This window comes from Pseudorca crassidens, chromosome 19 (assembly GCF_039906515.1).
Source record: "Pseudorca crassidens isolate mPseCra1 chromosome 19, mPseCra1.hap1, whole genome shotgun sequence".
NCBI lineage: Eukaryota > Metazoa > Chordata > Mammalia > Artiodactyla > Delphinidae > Pseudorca > Pseudorca crassidens.
The window spans coordinates 62782525-62802237 of record NC_090314.1 but is presented as its reverse complement, the minus strand read 5'-3'; the positions used below and the strand labels follow the sequence as shown (position 1 = coordinate 62802237).

The window sequence follows — 19713 nt, the reverse complement described above, 5'->3', positions numbered from 1 at the left end:
GAGAAGCCCACGCTCCACAACGAAGACCCACTGCAGCCAAAAAAATTTTTTTAAAAAGGCAATTTGTTATGGTGGACTGGTCTTTAAAACATGCATACTTTTTAACCCAGGGATTCTTTTTTTGTTTCTGTCCTGGAGAGGTACTTGCAGATGTGCCCAGAGAGGAAGGCACCAGGGTGTTGGTTGCAACATTGTTTGTTTTCATGAAAACTTGGAAACAACTTAAAGTTCATCTACAGGAGAATATTCAAACCATGATACAAACTAAATGTATTGGTTTCCCAGCGCTGCTGTGACAAAGTACTACAAACTAGGGGGCTTAAAATAACAGAAATGCATTCTCTCATAGCTCTGGAGGCTAGAAGTCTGGAATCAAGGTGCAGGCAGGGCAGCGTCCTTGTTTTCAGAGCGGAGTGTCCCTCTGCAGGCTCTGGGGAGTGTCCTTGTTCGCCTCTTCCAGTTTCTGATTGCCCTGGCAACTCACAGCATCCCCTGGCTTGTCGCTGCATAGCTCCAGTCTCTGCCTCTGTCTTCAAGTTCCCTCGGTGTGTCTCTGTGTATCATCTCCTCTTCTTAGGACTCCATTCATTGGATTTAGGGCCCGACCGAATCCAGCATGACTAACGTTTCAGTAAATTCACCATTAGGGATTTTTTTTGTTTTTTTGACTGCACGGCACAGCATTTGGGATCTTAGTTCCCTGACCAGGATCGAACCAGTGCCCCCTGCATTGGAAGCGCGGAGTCTTAACCACTGGACCACCGGAGAAGTCACGGGATTTTTGTTTTTTTTAAAGACATAAAAATTTGGACACCCATAACTGCTGTGAAGTCATTGACTTTTCACCTATTTCAACAAAAATAATAGAAAGTAATATGAGATGTAAAAGTGAGGTAATATTAGGGCCACCAATTCACAGTATGAGTCTCAACGTATAGTGACGTATCTGGACATTTGCTGTGTAATCATGAGATTTTTATTTTAATAGGTGACCCGACATCCTCAACCCCCTAAACCCCAAACTAAGTGTGGTACTGCCTTGGGGTCTGTACAAAGATGAGGTTATAGACGTGACTCCTGCCCTGGAGAAGTCCCCTTTGTTGAAACTGATTGAGGTGAGAGTAATATGCAGTACAAATGCTTCAAGTTCTCCTTGCCTCAAAGCCAAAGAATGAGAGTATAGAGGATTAATACAGGGAAGGACCAGCACCAGGGATGCTGTAAGGAAAGTAGAAACCCATAACCTAAGTCTCTCTAACGTCTAATTAATAGCATATCAATACATACTAGAAGCTAACGGCTTGGGTCAAAGGTTTGCGCCCTACTGGGAATGAAGCTTGCTCTCCTCCCAGAATAGGTAGCCATGCCTCCCTGCTGGCTGAAATAGGTTCTGGTCTGTCCTCATCCTCTGGGCTTCTAGAAACTGGATCCCAGAAGGTGTTTTATGCCAGCTCCTCACCGAGATGGGTGTCTCCTTCATTCCATGCCTTCTCATTTTATATGGATAACAGCTCACCACGTTGTTTTGCATTTTATTGAAGGTCAGAGCTCTGAGATTATTTTGATGTGTTTCACATGTTCCTGAAGGGAACGAAATCCTTCCCCACAGAAGCCCAACTCACAGAGAGCCACATTCTGGGGTCAGAAAGACTTTATGAAGGCTCTTCCTTGCGTCAGTACAACCTTGCATGTAAAAATTGCAAATAGTCATCGAGCATTCACTAGGTACCAGGCACTGAACGGAGGTTTTCTTTACATAACATTTCCCATAATTTTCATACCCCTGTATGAGGCAGGTATTACACAGATCCCAATTTTATGGATGAGAGAACCAAGTTTGGAGAGTTTTATCAAATGTTTAAGGTCACTCAGCTAGGAAAGGGTAGAACCTGGATCTGCCCCGAGGTGCTGTGCACCAGGCAGTGGGCTTCTAGCTGTGATGCTCTGCCCCCCCCCCCCTCTTAATAGAGTGTATTCTGATTCTTAGTTTGAAAGTATGTTTCCCAACTAAACTATAAACTCTTGAGAGCAGGACCTAATTTTATTCATGGCAACATACCAAATGCCTAGTTGGCCTATGAAATTGGATGGATGGATGGATGGAAAAGATAGGAAGGAAAAACCTTTTCCCTCTACCAATTTATGTCCATTGCTTGGGGGCCTGCAAATTAACTGACAAAAGAACAGATTAACAGATTAATTAAGGGAGGTTAATCCTCAGATTGACAGAGAAAAGACAAAGTTTATTCATGAGCATGAGAGTGCCCAAAGAAATGGCTCCTGAACAGCTAGTTAAGGGTCTATATGTCATCTTAATCAAAAGGGAGGTTAGGACTTCAAGCGAAAGCAAATGGTGGGAAACTAACGAGAAACAAATAGGAGAAACAAGCAAAGGGTGTGGAAAGTTTTGATAAGGCTTTGTTTATGTAATTTCTCAGGCAGGTGCAAGTGGTCCATCTCCTTTCTGGCTGTAAACCTCCCAGAGAGGGGATTTATGGCAGCCGTATTTTTGAGGCTTTGTTTAAGTCAGAAAGAAAAAAAAAACCAGGTAAGGTTTTTGCTGCTACTGCTGTTTGTTCAGATATTTTCAGCTTAAAATAGGCTTCATATCTCATTGGTGGGTCCAAGTGGATGCTATCAGATGGATGGTTGGATAGATGGATGGATGAGTGGATTGGTGGGTGGATGGATGGGTGGATGGAATGATGAAAGTGGATGGTATAAACTCATCTGTGCATCTGGGGTGGAGAGTAAAGAGGCATTTTACAGCAGGGCCAGAGCCACAGTCAGCCTCACAAGACGTTCCGTATAAATCTCCCTGCCACCAAATCGCATCCACAGCTCGCTGAGGTGGCCACAGTTCTAAGTTTGGAGATGCATTTTCTTGAGCCAGAGATCCCTGTTTAAACGAGCTACAACAGAGAGGGAAATAGTATAATTTGAGAATTTATATGAAATGTATACTTATAAATATATGTGTATAATAATATATTTTATATATGTTATATTGTATATATACATATATATTATATATGTTATATTGTATATATACATATATACTATATATATACATATCTATCTATATGTGTGTGTGTGTATATATATATATATGTCAGACAGCTGTGCTGCAGTGGAAAAGAAGACCCCGGATGAACTTCTAGTTCCAGCAACAGGACAGCTGAGCTAACACGGACTCCCTTCTGTTATAAAATGCAGAAATAATACTAAATGAAGATAACAATTACATAGGCGCTGGGGGAGAACAACAGGAGGCTCAGAGACTTGGTGGATCAGACCTAGGTTCCCTCCATCAAGTGGAATACCTGAAGGGCTGCCCAGGACAGGAAAAGGGGGATCAGATAAAAGACAGGACTCCTCCCTAAGGTATAACAAACATATAATAGGAGCTGCTGAAAGAGGGCAGAGGAACCTTACTCAAAGGACAGTGGATGAGAATTTTGAGAATGGAAACAAGACATGACTCCTCAGCTTGAAGAAGCACCATCCTGAGCAGGACACACAGAAGCGTGCCCACCTCTAGACACACGGCAGGGAAGCTGCAGGACCCTCAAGATAAAGACCTCTTGTTGGAAGTGAAAGGGGGAAGAAAATCTATAAAATAACAACAACTGGACTTCTCATCAGCAGCAAGACAGGGCAGAAGGATGAACTAATATCTGAAACGCAGAGAGGAAATTACTCTCAACTTATTCTTTATTCCGCTAAATAATCATTTAAAGGTAATGATAAAAAGCGTGACACGTGGACATAGAGAACAGACTGGTGGTGGCCAAGGGGGAGGGGGTTGGGGGAGGGATGGAGTGGGAGGGTGGGATGAGCAGATTTAGGCTTTTATTACACAAATAGAATGGATAAACAACAAAGCCCTACTGTATAGCACAGAGAATTATATCAATATCCTATGATAAACCATAATGGAAAAGAATATGAAAAAAAAGAATATATATATATATATACGTGCATAACTGAATCACTTTGCTGTATAGCAGAAATTAACACAACATTGTAATCAACTATACTTCAATAAAAAAATAATAATAAATATAAAAAATAAATTAAAGCAATACTCAAAGAAAAAAATACTGTTAGGGTACAATAAGAATGAGGGTAAAACAGAGACATTTTCAGACAAAAAACTCAGTTTCCTAATCAAAGCCATTGATGAAAGATCACTAAAAGATGCACTCTAGTAAAAAGAAAGTGGACCTGGAAAGAGGAAGTGGGATCCTAGGGGTGACGGTGAGCAAAGAGCTGGGTAAACATGCAGTTGAAGCTAAATCAGCATTGACTATAACAAACAATAATAACAATCACAGTGACTCATTTGTTTAAAACCGTAATGGTACTAATAATAACATCAAGGTTGGCAAACTTTGACTCTGGAGCTAAATCCAGCCAACAGCCTGTTTTCATATGGCCCTTGTGGTACAAATGGTTTTTCCATTTTTTGTGTGGTGGTAAAATACATGACATAAAAATGACCATTTTAACAATTTTTGTTTTTTTTGCGGCACGCGGGCCTCTCACTGTTGTGGCCCCTCCCGTCGCGGAGCACAGGCTCCGGACGCGCAGGCTCAGCGGCCATGGCTCACGGGCCCAGCCGCTCCGCGGCACGTGGGATCCTCCCGGACGGGGGCACGAACCCGCGTCCCCTGCATCGGCAGGCGGACTCCCAACCACTGCGCCACCAGGGAAGCCCCATTTTAACAATTTTTAACAGTTCAGTGGCATTAGGTATATTCACGTTGTTGTGTAACCCTCACCACCATCCATCTCCAGAACTTTCTTCATCTTCCCACACTGGAACTCTATCCCATTCCCCTCTGACCCTCAGGCCCTGGCAACCACCCCTCTGCTTTCTGTTTCTATGAATTTGACGACTCCAGGGACCACATATAACTGGAATCATACCGTATTTGTTCTTTTGCGACTGGCTTACTTCACTCAGTGTAACGTCCTCAAGGTTCATCCATGTTGTGGCCTGTGTCAGCGTCTTCTTCCTTCATAAGGTTGAATAATATTCCACTGTATCAGGCTTCCCTGGTGGCGCAGTGGTTGAGAGTCCGCCTGCCGATGCAGGGGACGCGGGTTCGTGCCCCGGTCCGGGAAGATCCCACATGCTGCGGAGCGGCTGGGCCCGTAAGCCATGGCCGTTGAGCCTGCGCGTCCAGTGCCTGTGCTCTGCAACGGGAGAGGCCACAACAATGAGAGGCCCGCGTACCGCAAAAAGAAAAAGAAAAAAGAAAAAAAAATTCCACTGTATGGGTAGACCACATTTCAGTTATCCATTCTTCCACTGATGGACACTTGAGTTGTTTCCACCTTTTGGGTCTTGCAGATAAAGCTGCTATGAGCATGAATATGCAAATATCTGTCCAAATCCATGATCTCAGTTCTTGGGGGTATAGACCAAGGAACTGAATTGCTGGACCATATGGCAATTCTGTTTTTTGATTTTCTGAGGAACAACCCTACTGTTTTCCAGAGCGGCTGCACCATTTTACGTTTCCACCAACAATACACAAGGGCTCCCATTTCTCCACATCCTTGCCAACCCTTGTTGTTTTCCGGGGTCTTTGATCGTAGCCCTCCTAACAGAGGTGAGGCGGCACCTCGTTGTGGTTTGAACTTGCATTTACATAAAGATTAGTGGTGTTAAGCACCCGTTCATATCTTTATTGTCTGTTCATTTTTGCTGACACAGAAGATGGAAGGGAGGATGGATGCAGGGAGGAGTATAGAAGTATTGTTCTGCTTCTTTATTAAGTATTAGAAGTAATCTGGGCGAAATGTTAACATGAGTTAATTCTGGGTCATGTGCATATGGATGTTGGTCATGGTATTCATTGTATTTTTATGGATTTTTAATTCCAAAATTGAATTTTAATGAACACACCCACAAAGAAAATAAGGTGCATTAGATTCCATTGGAGTGCTTCCACCTGTTACAAGTGGGGAAATCACACCTGCAGAATGAAGGTAGAGGTGCTCTCCCCCACAGCGCTGTAGTGAGAATGAAATGAAGCAAGAATTCATGGAGGGACTCTTTCAGGTAAGCCTGGAAGCTGTGGTTGTCCAAAGCCCTAATTCCCCAAGACAGGGAACTTCAGGACAACACAGCTTGGCGGCTGCCTACGGGTTGAGGAAGAAGAGCCGGTTAGAAGATGGAGAAAGGATTTCTTTCTCAAAGTTCTGAGCAGAGTCCTGCAGGAATTCTGCCCAGGACCAGCCCAGAGCATGGGCTTGGTCACGTCAGTCGAATCTCACTGGACCCCAGCACACTGTCTCACACGCAGTGCCCCCTCTCCCTAAACATTTGGTATCAGGAAGACAGAGGCAGGGACTTGCCTGGTGGGGCAGTGGTTAAGAATCTGCCTGCCAATGCAGGGGACACGGGTTCGATCCCTGGTCCGGGAGGATCCTGCATGCCGCGGAACAACTAAGCCTGTGCGCCACAACTACCGAGCCTGCGCTCTAGAGCCCACGTACCACACCTACGGAGCCCGCGTGCCACAAGAAATAAAAATAATAATAATAATAAATTAATTAAATAATGAGGGATGGAAGGGAAAGAATCGAAGGAAGACAGAGGCATTCGTCATCAACGTGTGGCCATACAGCGCCCTCCCACCAGAAGTGGAAAAAGCTTGTTTTCTGACACCATTTATTACCCCCGTACATCACCCCGCGCAGGCGCCTCCGGATGCCCCAGCCTCCAACCTCACCTGCTCAACGGAGGAGCTGACGAATCACTCAGGCTGAGGAGGGGGAGATGAAGGGGGCTTAATCAGGTTGCGGTGCCAGGAGTTGGAGCTGGACACGGAGAGATGACCCTCAAAGGGAGGAATTCTCTTGGCGTGGTCCACAGGCCAGGGAGGGAGTTTTCTTTCTGCACGAGGTTTTCGGCAGAGTCTCAACACTTATCCGAAGCCTCTAGAAACAGGTCACAGGCCCCTCATCCCCTCAGGGCACAGCAGCCAGGAGACCGTGCGGCGACCCACCCCCCACCCCCCAGCCACCATCAGCTCCCACCTCGCCGGCTCCGGGGGCTCTGGGGCTGAGGACGGGGTGCGTGGGGAAGCCCAGTCCCTCTGCTCCCCACGCCACCCCAATCCGGCTTTCCAACAAGCAAAGGACTTTCTCCACAACAGGTCCCTGAATCCCTAAGGGGAAAGCCCAGCCGCCTCTCTTTGGGGAGCCATGAGCCTGGGACGCCCCCTCCTGGTGAAGTGTGGGGAGGGGACTGTCCCCAGAGCGAAGGGCGGGGCCTCTGAGGCTGAGGGGATGGAGGCCCCGTGTCCCCAGACACACAGACCCCCAGCTCGCCTTCTCTGCACCCTGGGACCCCAGAGCCCTCGGCTGACGCAGACGTCACGGTCCGTCTTCCGTTTCCTAAAACTAGCAACGGGCAGCATTGTCTCCTCTAAGGATAAACGATTTCACAGCCTCCAGGGGCCACTGATGGTCCCCTCCCCAGAGGGCCAAGGGACGAACGCCTGAGGACTCCTGGAGAAATGGCCCTGGTGGTCAATTGTCAAAAGGAGGAAAATAAGCACATTCCCAAAACTCTGACAAAGGTAACGGGATTCTGTCTCTGTTTCTGCTGTGGCCCCAAAGACTGAGAATAAACCGGTAGGTGCCCACCACTCGCCCAGGTCCAGACAAGGTGCTGGACAGGTGTGCCCACCTGGTGGACCAAAAGGCATCCTTGCAGTCCAGCCTGTTGGGGAAGAGCGGTTGTGCCCTCTCTTCAGTTAAGTGAGGGGGTATCACAGGGCCATTCAGGGGGCTTGGCTGTGCTCCAGAGTGAGAAGGGCAGGACTGGAGGAAAGTGAAGGTCAGTTGAGGCCACGAAGCAGAGGGGACGGAGGGAGGACCAGGTGCCCTGTTGGGGCAAAAGGATGCTGGCGTTGGAGGGGCTGCCCTGAAAGGAGTGGCTGCAGCCATTTGAATCTCGCCCCAGGCAACCAGAGACGTGACCACAACTAAGATGTGGACCAGGGGATGCTCAAGGGCCCAGAGAGGTCCTCATGCAACCAGCAAGGAGACTCGTGGTCCCTTCTGACTATGGAAGCCGAAGCCAGAAAGCCCTCAAGGATCGAGGAAACCCCCACCCAGTAAGAGTCAGCAGGACGGGTGGTTTCTGCGTCAGTCAACTAAGTGCTTCCCTGTTCTCCCACCTCCCTGCTCCAGGGGCCAGAGGCTCCACAGTGAGCGGGAAAGGAGGAAAAGAAGCGCAGGGCAGACAAGAGGGAAGAAGCTGACCCCTGTCTCCGCAGCCCGGGCACCCCAGGCGGCCCAGCCCGGAGCAGCGCAGAGGCTGCAGGAAGGAAGGAGCTGGACCTCCGGACGAAGTGCTGAGTTTGCTCATTACGCTAACGTTTGAACTGCAAACAGAATTAGATCGAGATGGTTTTTGTCACCGACAGTGCTTGGAGGATTTGTTTTCTGAAAGGGACCAGAAAAGATACGGGACTCCCCAGAGCTTTCATTCAGGGTTAGGAAAAGAAAGAATGCACAGTGTAGGTTTAAAGGGAGAATGGGGGGCTTCCCTGGTGGCGCAGTGGTTGGGAGTCTGCCTGCTAATGCGGGGGGCGCGGGTTCGTGCCCCGGTCCCGGAGGGTCCTACGTGCCGCGGAGCAGCCGGTCCCGTGAGCCGTGGCCGCTGGGCCTGCGTCGTCTGGACCCTGTGCTCCGCAACGGGAGAGGCCGCAGCGGTGAGAGGCCCGCGTACCGCAAAAAATAAAAATAAAAATAAAGGGAGAATGGGGTGTGTGTGTGTGTTGGGGGGGAAATACAGTTGTTTTCTTCTTGCACCCTATAAAGTTCTGAACAGTCAAAAAGTTACATGTGTATCACCTCATTTTATGTATCTCCAAATAACCCTAGGAAGAAAGTCAAATGATCACTTTGGGTTCACAGAAATCAAGGAGCCGTCCCAAGCTGGAAAGGCGCAGGGGAGCTCAAGCATCTCCAACCCTACGCTCCACCAAGGACCCACAGACCCAACTTCCCCCGCTTCTCCTGAGCAAAAACAGAGCTCCATAGGTAAGCAGGTTTCCTACCCCCTTTCGTGGTGTTTGGCACCTCACAGGCATTGCATCTGAATGAATGAAAAGCCACCCAGCCATGGGACAGAGCATGGCTGCATTTCATAGATATTTACAAACTGTTTGGCTACCTAAAAACTAAATAGCATTCCAATCCTCTCCTGCCCCACCTCCTGCATCCTCCCATTTTCCCATCCCCCAACCAAGCCAGTGTAACCATTCCAGTGTGGGAGTGCCTATGTGTCCACCAATATCCGTTCTCCCCACCTTCCTTCCCAGTATTAGAACCTCCGGAAGTTCAGCTGGCCACAAGCTGGACTGACGAAAGACTACAATTCCCAGCCTCCTTTGCACCCAGGTGTGGCCACGTGACCAAGTACAGGCCAATGGGAGGTGGGTGGAAATGACACCCTCCCCTCCTCTCTTCCCACTGTCTTCCAGGCATGACCATGGACATGGGGGTGGTGAATCAGCTTCAGTCACTACCCCAGGGCCGTGGTTGTCCACCTTGTCTGGACCTTGGGATCACCTGGGCAAAGGCTCTAAAACAGCCCTCTGATGCCAGGGCTCCACTTCCAGGTTCTGACTTGATTGGACCAGAAGATTCTAATGTCCAGACAAGACAGAGAATAATCATACCAGCGCCGGGGGTGGGGGTGGGGTGGAGCAGCAAGGTGGAAACACCTCGGTCCCTGGATTTCCGCTCTTCCTGGGCGCGCACTCACCTGGGCCTCCTCTTGCCTTTGAGCAAGGATGTGACAGAGACAGAAACTCCTCCACGTGTGAACCACTGCCTCCCTTCCAGCGTTCTTTGTTACTGCTCTTTGGCCCGGACCTCACCTAGTCCAACCCGGGAATCCTCCAGTCTCCCATCATTGATGCTGGGAGCGTGTGGGCTTTGTTTCTCCGTGGGACCCTGGGGGCCTAGGAGTACAGCCGCCTAACACAAGTATGCAAGTCCAGGGTTGAAATGCTCCTGATTTCGAGACACACTGGCTGCTGGTAGGGTATGGATTTGCCTTTAATCTCACCGTAGACGAGCTTGGCAAGTAAAGGCATCAAATTAATTGGCCTGCTCGCCTTCCAAGAAAGATCTGGCCGATTTCGCTTACTCTCCGGGAGAAATGTTTCCTTTCCCTGAGACGAGGGACTCTTGTGAGCCCCGAAGAGTGGATTCTGTAGAATCTAAGATGAGACACTCTTTCAGTGGTGAAGCATCTGCGTTCCCTGCAGGGGCAGTGGGTCGAGGTCTTGGGCACACACCTACCTGCATTCACCTTTAGAGGCGTGCAGAGAGATGGCTCAGCGGCCCCAGTACTTATGGGCTAAATAAGATAAGTTGTCTGAGGTTAAAAGCAAGTGAGGGGCTCCTACCTGCTAATTGGATTCTGATGAAGCTGAGGATTAAAAGTGAAGAGAGCATGAGGGTTTGGCAAATCACTTACTATCTTTTTTCCTACGAGGACTTTGCAGGCAACTTTTAAGAAATGTTTTATTCACCATGTAACCCTTAATCTCAACCCACTGTCCAATCCAAGTATGAGCCCAGCGGGACCCTTTGGGGAAACATTTCAGGGCTTTGGGCAGAAACCAATGACAGTGTCGAGCAGCACAGGGAGTCACCCGTAACTCCTATTCCAGGGCTTCTCCACGGCGGCATTGACATTTTAGACCAGAACGTCTTCTGTCATGGGGTGTGGGCTGCCCCGTGCACTGTAGGATGTTTAGCAGAGTCCCTGGCCTCTGCCCACTCGATACCGGGATCACTCCCCGCCCTAGTCATGGCGTCTGAAAATGTCTCCAGGCCCTGCTCAAGGTTCCCTGCGGGCAGAGCTGGACCCTGGCTGAGAACCGGTGCTCTAGATGAATTCCACGAATTGAGAAGTCACAGCTGAGTCCACAAGGGCTCAGCGCAGACTGCACCGATAGGGTGCGCTCCGTCAATGCTCGTTGGGGCTCCATCAAGGCGTGTGGAGTTAATAACTGGAGAAGAGGTGGGCGGGGCGCACCGAGGCGCAAACCTCCAGAAGTGCCTCCTATGTTCGTGCAGCGGACGTGAAAATGTGCGCTCAGGGGGCAAATGGACCGAGGGTCCCCAGCACGTCCACACCACGGCCAGGCTGCCCACAGGGGCTCCCAGCCAATGACCTTGCTTGGTGGGGGTCCTAAGGCAGAACCATTCTCACAAGACACAGGCTCAAGGACACCCGGGCAGCCTGGCCAAAACTTTCTTGGAAATGCTCCGCCATCTGAGACTCCCTGCCCACCGCCTCCCCAGAGGTCAGCCCCGCACCATGGTCCGAGAGCCCTCACCCTGTTCTCCAGCCTCCACCCATCATCCTTCACAGGTGTCTCCCCCAGCAATCCCCTTGCCCACCTCATCCCATCTTGGCCTCTGCTTCTGGGGGGATCGGAGCACACCTGGCATTCTAGAAGGATGCCTTTCCCCAGCCCCCGCTTCCTGTGTGATGCCACAGCCTGGGGCTTCCTCCCGGGGGAGGGGGGGTCCGTTGATGAGAGCATCACATAAAAACCAGTTTAGACAGGGAGGGAGTTCTTTGAAGTGATTCAGTTCCCTTTGTCCAGAAAACCAAAGAAGACTTGAAATTATCTCATAAATAGCTAATAAAACCAGACACACACTAACATTCCAATCCAAAAACACTTTGACAAGGTAACCTTTTATCGGTTTTAAGGCGGCAAGTCAAGTCCTCTGGTCCACATGCCTTTCTTCTGACCAAGGGTCCGGGTCGAGGGAAGGGGTTGGCCAGGGGGAGCCCAGCCAGAGCACTCTTCTCCATCATCCAACCATCCTGTCTCTCCAGTCCCCAAATACGATCTTAATGCACTTTGGTTTAGAGCAAGCATGTCCCGCGGCCCCATCCAGCCGAGTGTGCAGGAGCGACTGCCTAGCCCGAGGTCCCGGGCTCAGCTAGCTTTGCCCTCGGCCAGGCTCTCCCAGGGGCAGATGACCTCCTTTTCTATGGCCTGGTCACTCCGTTCTCCTGTCCTCGTGTCCTCTGAGTCCACCAGGCAGGTCCCGCTCCCCGTAGGCACATCCATTTTGATCTGGAAGAAGCTTCAGGCACAAGAGGAAAGCAGGTGGGTGGGGATAGGAGGTCACCAAGTCCCCAGCTCACCCTGACATCCCTGAAGGGCCGTGGACACAGGTGCATTTGCCAAAGGCTGTGTGTGCAGGGACTGGCTGGGCGGATCCCTTTCATTGGGGAAGGAGGGAGACTCCTATTTTCTTGCTGAATGAAGAATAATTCAGAAAATGCTTTACTTTCATTTTCAAGGGGCTTTTGAGTTTGTATGGCTTTGATGAATTCAGGATGTTCCTATAGAACATGCCGGGACTTAATCTCAGCCCCTTTAAACTGCCTTCTCATGAAGTGGTGGCCACTGAGAACAGAGGTTTTAAAAGCCCCAAGCCTGTATGTGTGGCCTGGCTGTGGCCACAAAGCTAGAACATTCCCTCAGCAGAGCCAGTTGGAAGGAATCAACAGATATGTTCGCCCTGGATCCTGACCCCTCCCCTCCCCCATCCCCGGATGCACAGTGCACAGCCGAAGCCGGATACTTGGGTATCCATGGCAACCTAGGACCTCAGCAGGCGCCTTCTTTCAACCAGACCTGGCAGGGCCCAACGCAGGAGCCTGTTGCTTGGTGCAAGGTTGCCCCCCCCCACCTGCTGTCTCCCCCCAAAACCAAATAAAGATGGGGGCTGATTCTTTGTTTTGCATTGTCTGTAACTTTTCTTTCTGCCCTGGTCCGGGAGTGATCAAGCGCCCCTCAGAGCCTCTGTTCTGCACCCAGGAGCTGCTTCGGGGCAGGGGGTCCTCAGAGGTGGGAACAGCAGCACCCACGATGGGGTTTAGAGGGGCCACCCCTGCACAGAGACTGGACACTGTTAGCACCCCTGCAGCCCCTCTGAGCCACCGGGCAGGTGTGTGCAGGAGGGGGTGGGGGAGGGGAGGGAGTGCGGGGCCCCAGCACCATCTGTGGGTCCCACTGCTGCCACTGAGCTTTCCGGCCCTTTAAAAAATACGATGGATTCATTAGATTAACGTTTTAGGGGTGGAGCAGGGTGGGTGGAAGAGTATAAAAAGGGGAAAAGAAGATGGAAAAGAAAGACACTCTTCTCCTTTTCCTCAGAAAGACAGGAGAGGGCAGCACTGAGTGTCTGGAAACTACCCAGAGGCCGAGGGGTTTAATGGGCCTGTGGGTTGTATCTGTTCTCCCAGAATCCTCCTTACCCAGCCCCCTACTGCCCCCCTAGCCCAGCCCCCACAGCCCCCAGACCACAGAGCCTCGGTCCTCACCAGACATCCACGCACACCCGCGCGTGCACACACACACACACACACACACACACACACACCCCTCCATCACACACACACACACCTCCATCACACACACACACCTCCATCACACACACACACACACCTGCATCACACACACACACCCCTGCATCTCACACACACACACACACACCCCTCCATCCTTACTTGGCTGCTCTCCGGGACCTCGGTCGTGGCAGCTGCCGGCCCGCCTCCCCCAGCGGCTGCACCTTCCCGTGGGGCACAGGGGGGCACCTGGGGGAGAGCCTGGCAAAGACCGGGGAGGCCAAACAGCCTCGTCTCAGGAACCGGCCGAGGGACAGGGCCACGCGGGCCTTGGGAGGGGCCCGGGGCCGGGGCTGGTCCGCGGAGGCCCCTCCGGTCTCAGCATCGGAGCGCCCGCGGGCGGCCTCCCGCTTCGGCTCCTCGCCCGGGGAGCCCTCCAAGGCCACCTTGATGGGCGAGGGGCAGACGGTGCTGCTGGGCCGCCGGAGGAAGCGGCCGGGCGAGGGGAAGGGCCTCCGCGGCGAGCGGCAGCGCGGGGAGCGGGGGCTGGACGGAGAGGGGGGCAGGGGGGCCCCGGTGTACACGGTCAGGTGAGGGCTGGGGGCCGCGCGCTGGTCCGGCTGCGGAGAAGGAGGGAGAGAGCGCGTAGTGAGCGGCGTGGCCGGTCCACGGCCCGCGGGCCGCGCTCGGCTGACTCAGCCACCTGGGCCGACGGCACGCAGCACACAGACCTCCCACCAAGGGGCCTGCCCGTCCCCAAGCCCTGGCCACGTCCCCAGGGCTGGGGTTTGCATCCCAGGGCACAGACGGCCCTTCTTCCAGGCCTGGGGCACAGGGTGTGGCCAGGCTGGATTTCCAGTCGGCCTTGGACTCCGCCCCCAACGAGCAACGCCTGCACCCACCGTCCATCATGCCCTCCCTGCTCCATCCTCGGGACCGCCTGAAGTCTGGACGCATCTAACACCCTTTTCACAGAGCAGCGGAGGTGCCAGGAGGAGAGCTGATCCTTCCAGGCCTAAGACCACCCGTCTTGTCCTGAGCCCCGACCCACGTCCGCGGGTCACCCCTGGGGATGACTGGGCCCACCCTTTCCCATGCCCTTCCCCGCAGGCAGCGCAGCAGGACCTGGACCTTCCGCGGAGAAGGAGCCTGGAAACACAGACAAGGAGGTTATCGGTGGGGAAAGGGGAAGTAGGTCAGCAGATCAGCCTCCCTGGGCCACGGGGGCCGACCAGGGGGCAGCAGCGTGGGGTCAGGCAGGCTGTCGGGAAGGAGCCCGAGAGCTTCATCTGAGCTAACGGCAGAAGCGAGAATCCGAATCCTCAGCAGGAAATCTCTCTGCTCTCACCTCTCCTCGGCCTGCGTTGTGTCCCCCCATCACCCCGAAGGCCTGCCCTGGCCATGTGCCACATCAAAGCCCAGTGTGGATGGAGCTGGGGGCTGTGCTGGTCCTGGCGGGGAGAGGGCTCCTGGGACAGCTGGACCGACACTGCCTCCAAGAGAGAAATGCCTCCAGGGAAGAAAAACCCTCTTTGAAACTGTCACAGCCACACAGGTGTCCCGCCTAGAGGGAGCCACCTGCCCCCGGGGGCCTGGGCACTGCCCTGGGGCCCAAGGAGGGCAGCTCCGGGCGCTGAGCTGGAGTCTGCTGGCTTCTGGGGAGTGTGCTGGTCCCGACCTGAAGAGGGAAGGGCACATCCGAGAACAGCCCTGAGAGGAAAAGCAAGGCCAGGGGGCCACAGGGACCTTTGCCGCCGGGGTTGGGGAGGGCGGTCTCCACTCTCTCCCACCGGCTCCCTGAAGCTCAAGCAACACTCGTTCTGAAACAGCAGCTCGGAGGCACTGATGCTGTTCCACTGCTCAGACAGGCCGACAAACCAGAGCTGAGGCCGGAGCCGAGGCCACTGGGTTATTACACTAATCATCATCGTGATTATTGCTAACACGCAGTGACAGCTTAGCAAATGTGAGTTTCTGGGCTGAGCACTTTATGTGGACTATTGCATTTATCTCCCAGAGCCACTCGGTGAGGCAGGCACCTCTTATTATGCCCATTTTACAGATGAGAAAACCAAGGCTTCCAGAAGCTAAGCCCCAAGAATGCGGGGAACAGTGAGCAGATTTTGCAAAACCAGGCTCACTGGCTCCGTAGTTTGCGTGTGTCATGCCAGTCAGATGTCTCAGTGCAGGCTGCAGGTCAGAATCACGCAGGGTGCCCGTTACAAATGCAGATCCCAGGCCCACCCCAGACCCACTGGAGGAGAACCTCATGGGGGGCACTCAGGGAAAGCAAAGTCTCGCAAACTTTGCTTGTGAGAAGGAGATGCTTTGCAAGTAAGCAAGACCCAGTAAGTAAGTACCCAGTGTGCACTGCGCTTCCGACACCTGTGTCCTACAGGGCACAGTCTGCAAAGGAGAATAACAAGAGGGGTGGCTGGGCCCTGATGAAGGGTTTGGGAGGTGACTGTCAGGTGTACGGCCCTGCAGTTTATGAAGCACTTACGATGTGCCAGGTGCGCAAAGCATCTATTACCACCCCATTTTAGAGACCAGAATACTGAGGACCAGAGGGGTTCAGTACCGTCCCCATGCTCCCACCACAAACCCGTGAGTGTGGAACACAGAACTCTAAGGGGGCACCAAGATGCCCGCCCCTGCCCTTCAGGATGGGTGTGAGCTGTGGATGCCACGGGGCAGTCATCCCCAAGGTCAGGCTATGACATACGGCATAGGTGACTCTAAAAGGAATTATCCTGGCGACCCTGATCCCTTCAAATCTGAGTCTGGAAGCCAGAGAGACAGAAGTCAGAGAGGTGCGGAGCACGATTAGGAATTCGACAAGGGAGGAGTTCATGGTTGGCTTGGAAGATGGAGGGTGGGGAGCGTGCAGCAAGGAGTTCGGGCGGCTTCTGGAAGCTGAGAGCAGCTCTCCGCCGACAGCTGGCAAAAAAAATGGGGCCTCAGTCCCGTGACAAGAGACGGAATCCTTCCAACAACGTGGAAGAGCCTCCAGAGGAGAGGCACACAGCCTCGCGACACCTTGACTGTGTACCCTGAACAGAGAGACCTGCCCAGTCTCACCTGGCCACCTATGAGCCGGTAAATGGTGCTTGTTGGTGCTAATTTGTCCCTCAGGGATCGCTAACTAATACAGTGACCAAATAAGACTCTGACTCCAGGTCCGTGTAACCCCAAAGGCTTTGCTTTTCCTACTTATCCACGCTGCCAGCCCATAGCCTGGGGGTTTTGTATGGGACTTGGGGTCCTGGGCCAAAACGCCAACCTAGGAACCAGGCTTTATTCAGAGAGATGGAGAGCCATCGAGTTAAGCGAGGACACACCCACCCCCGGTTCATTACCTTAAATCCCACTCACTCAGAATTTGCGGTCAACTCCTGCTATAATCCTCACTTTACAGATAAAAAAACAGAGGCTCATGGAGATGATGCAGCTCGACCAAGACGATACAGCTTAGGACAGCCAAGCCCCGCCACATCCCCCCGCCCAATTCTGGCCCTTCCTCTCCACCCCACTCCTCTGCCCAGCACCTGCTTTATTCCAGGATGAATGACAGGACACGTTAGGAAGGTGGCTACTGTCCTACTTCACTTACCTGGCCTGAGAAAGTCCCTTCTTCTGGGCAAACAGGCATCAGCCCGACTGGCCCTGGACACTCTGAGCAAGATGCCTTTTTCTACCCACTCCCCCCGCGACCCTGGCCCCTCCCATACCCACCACGGGTGTGAAGCAGCAAAGCAGCGGCGTGCGAGGCATGTGGCAAAGAAATGACACAACACAGACACAGTGAAGCAGTGCTTGGCTTTGTTTTGTGCTGCTGTTTTATTCTGCTGCAGAAGGAGCATGACACGGAGCGCGTTCGGTGGCACGAGAACACGAGCACAGGCTTTCAATGAAAGGCAAAGCAGATGATGCAGAGACGCGACTCACTTTCCGTACAGAAACTGGCTGAGAATTTGCAGGAGACCCTGTAGCCACTTCCTGGGAGCAGGTAGGCGGAGAGGGCCACCTTCCGGGGGCCACATGCCATGCACCAGTCCCCCCTTCCCAGCCCCTCTCATTCGCCCTTTCCCTGCTGCCCCCAAAAGCGAATGAGCACAGTTGGCCCCGTGGGGAAAAATCCATGTGGGCGAACACCCCATTTCTCCTACCGGTCAGCTCATCTGCCACCGCCCAGCACAAGACCTTCCCATCTTGAACAGACAAAACTGGGGACCCATGGACTGACCAGTCACTACACTGCTGCTGGTCAGCCCTCTCCTAGGAACTGCAGACATACAACGTGACATCAATTCCCCACTCTCTTCCCCTCAAATATATCCTAATGGTCCCTGGAGAGCTAGACTCTGAGAGAGAAGAGAAAGTAAGATGGTTTGGGCCAACGAGCCTGTAAATACACCTCAGGAAATGCCCTAAAGAACCATGAACCACTGTACCGGGCAACACTGGCTCTGCAAGGACAAGCCTACTCTAAGACCAGGGGGCCACTAGGGCTGGGGACGGCACTGACGACAACAATGACGACGGCGATGGCGGCGACGATGCTGATGGTGACGGCGATGGCGGTGACGGCGACGATGCTGATGGTGACGGCGATGGCGGTGACGGCGACGATGCTGATGGTGACGGTGATGGCGGTGACGGCGACGATGGTGATGGTGACGACGGTGATGGCGATGACGGTGATGATGGTGGTGGTGTTGGTGATGATGATGGTGATGGTGATGGTGTTGGTGATGATGATGGTGATGATGGTGGTGGTGATGGTGATGACGGTGATGATGGTGATGGTGTTGGTGATGATGATGGTGATGGTGATGGTGTTGATGGTGATGATGATGGTGATGATGGTGGTAATGGTGATGATGGTGGTGATGGTGATGGTGATGATGATGGTGATGATGATGGTATGATGGTGATGATGGTGGTAATGGTGATGATGATGGTGGTGGTGATGGTGATGATGGTGATGATGATGATGATGGTGGTGATGATGATGGTATGATGGTGATGATGGTGGTGATGGTGATGGTGATGATGGTGTTGATGGTGGTGATGATGATGATGGTGATGGTGGTGATGACGATGGTGATGGTGATGATGGTGGTGGTGATGGTGGTGGTGACGGTGATGATGGTGATGATGGTGGTGATGATGATGGTGATGGTGATGATGGTGGTGGTGATGATGGTGGTGATGGTGGTGATGGTGATGATGATGGTGGTGATGGTGATGGTAAGGATGATGGGGATGATGGTGGTGATGGTAATAATAATGATGGCTGTGATGACGATCACGGCAGCTGGCATTTACTGAGCACTTATATGCCAGGCATTTTCCTAAGCACTCTGCTCCCGAGCCCTTGTATTTCCACTCAACCCTCACAACAAAAGCAGTCTTTTCTCTAAAAGCCAAGCCTGAAAATGAATCCTGGTACCTTATGGCATAACTTACATTCTAGCATCAGATATACACCACATGGGTGGAGAAACTCAAGCTGTTTACAATATGGCATTAGTGGAATTAAGATGGTGCCTAAGTACGTGGCAGGATAGAGAATATCATAGTAATTTAAATGTGTCAATACTATTGTCCAAATAAATACTATTTTTACACCATTTGAGATTCAGATGGACCCTGTGGGGCTACTGTTAGTGCATCAAAGCTGGCAGGAGCAGATACCAGTGGCTGGAGTCTAGAAGCAGACACACTTCCAAAACCTCAAAACTGGGTAGGGCTCCTTTCTACCAAACATGAGAATTTCCTGGTGGATCCCCCTCGACCCCCCAGGCCAGACAATTCTCCCCCATCTCTGTGCTCCGCTAGTGCGTTGCACACCACCCAGCCTATGTCGCCTCCGTGTACCCTTGTCAGCCCCTTGAGGGCAGAGAACACCTCGTCCATTTTTGCATCTGTGCCATGGGCTCTCACACAAAACAGGTGTTTAAAATACATTTGTGGATGGAGATGAAGAGGTACAAACTACTAGGTATAAAATAAATGATACCAGGATGTAACGTACAGCACAGGGAATATAGCCAGCGTTTTATAATAAGTTTAAGTGGAGTATAATCTATAAAAATATTGAATCACTGTTGTATACCTGAAAATAATATAATATTGTAAACCAACTATACTTTAATAATAAAAAATATATAGAATACACTTGTGGAACACATCCAGAAGTGAAGCCATGTGTCATCTCCCTTCCTTCAGAAGGGTAATGTGGAAGCACTCATCCATCCAATAAGGAACGATAACCTACTTTGTTGACA

At 51.9% G+C, this 19713-nt stretch overlaps 1 protein-coding gene across 3 annotated transcripts in view; it reads right to left on the bottom strand.

Moving 5' to 3' along the window:
* Positions 1-11582: 11582 nt before the first annotated feature.
* Positions 11583-19713, bottom strand: part of RGS9 (regulator of G protein signaling 9) — a 91258-nt gene continuing 83127 nt past the window's right edge. For all 3 annotated transcript variants that reach the window (XM_067717460.1, XM_067717461.1, XM_067717462.1), the window contains 2 exons: positions 13583-14040; positions 11583-12150 (listed from right to left, as the gene is read on the bottom strand). In XM_067717460.1, coding sequence (XP_067573561.1) covers positions 12000-12150; positions 13583-14040 — 609 coding nt within the window. In that variant the 3' untranslated portion in view covers positions 11583-11999. The remainder of the gene's footprint in view (positions 12151-13582; positions 14041-19713) is intronic.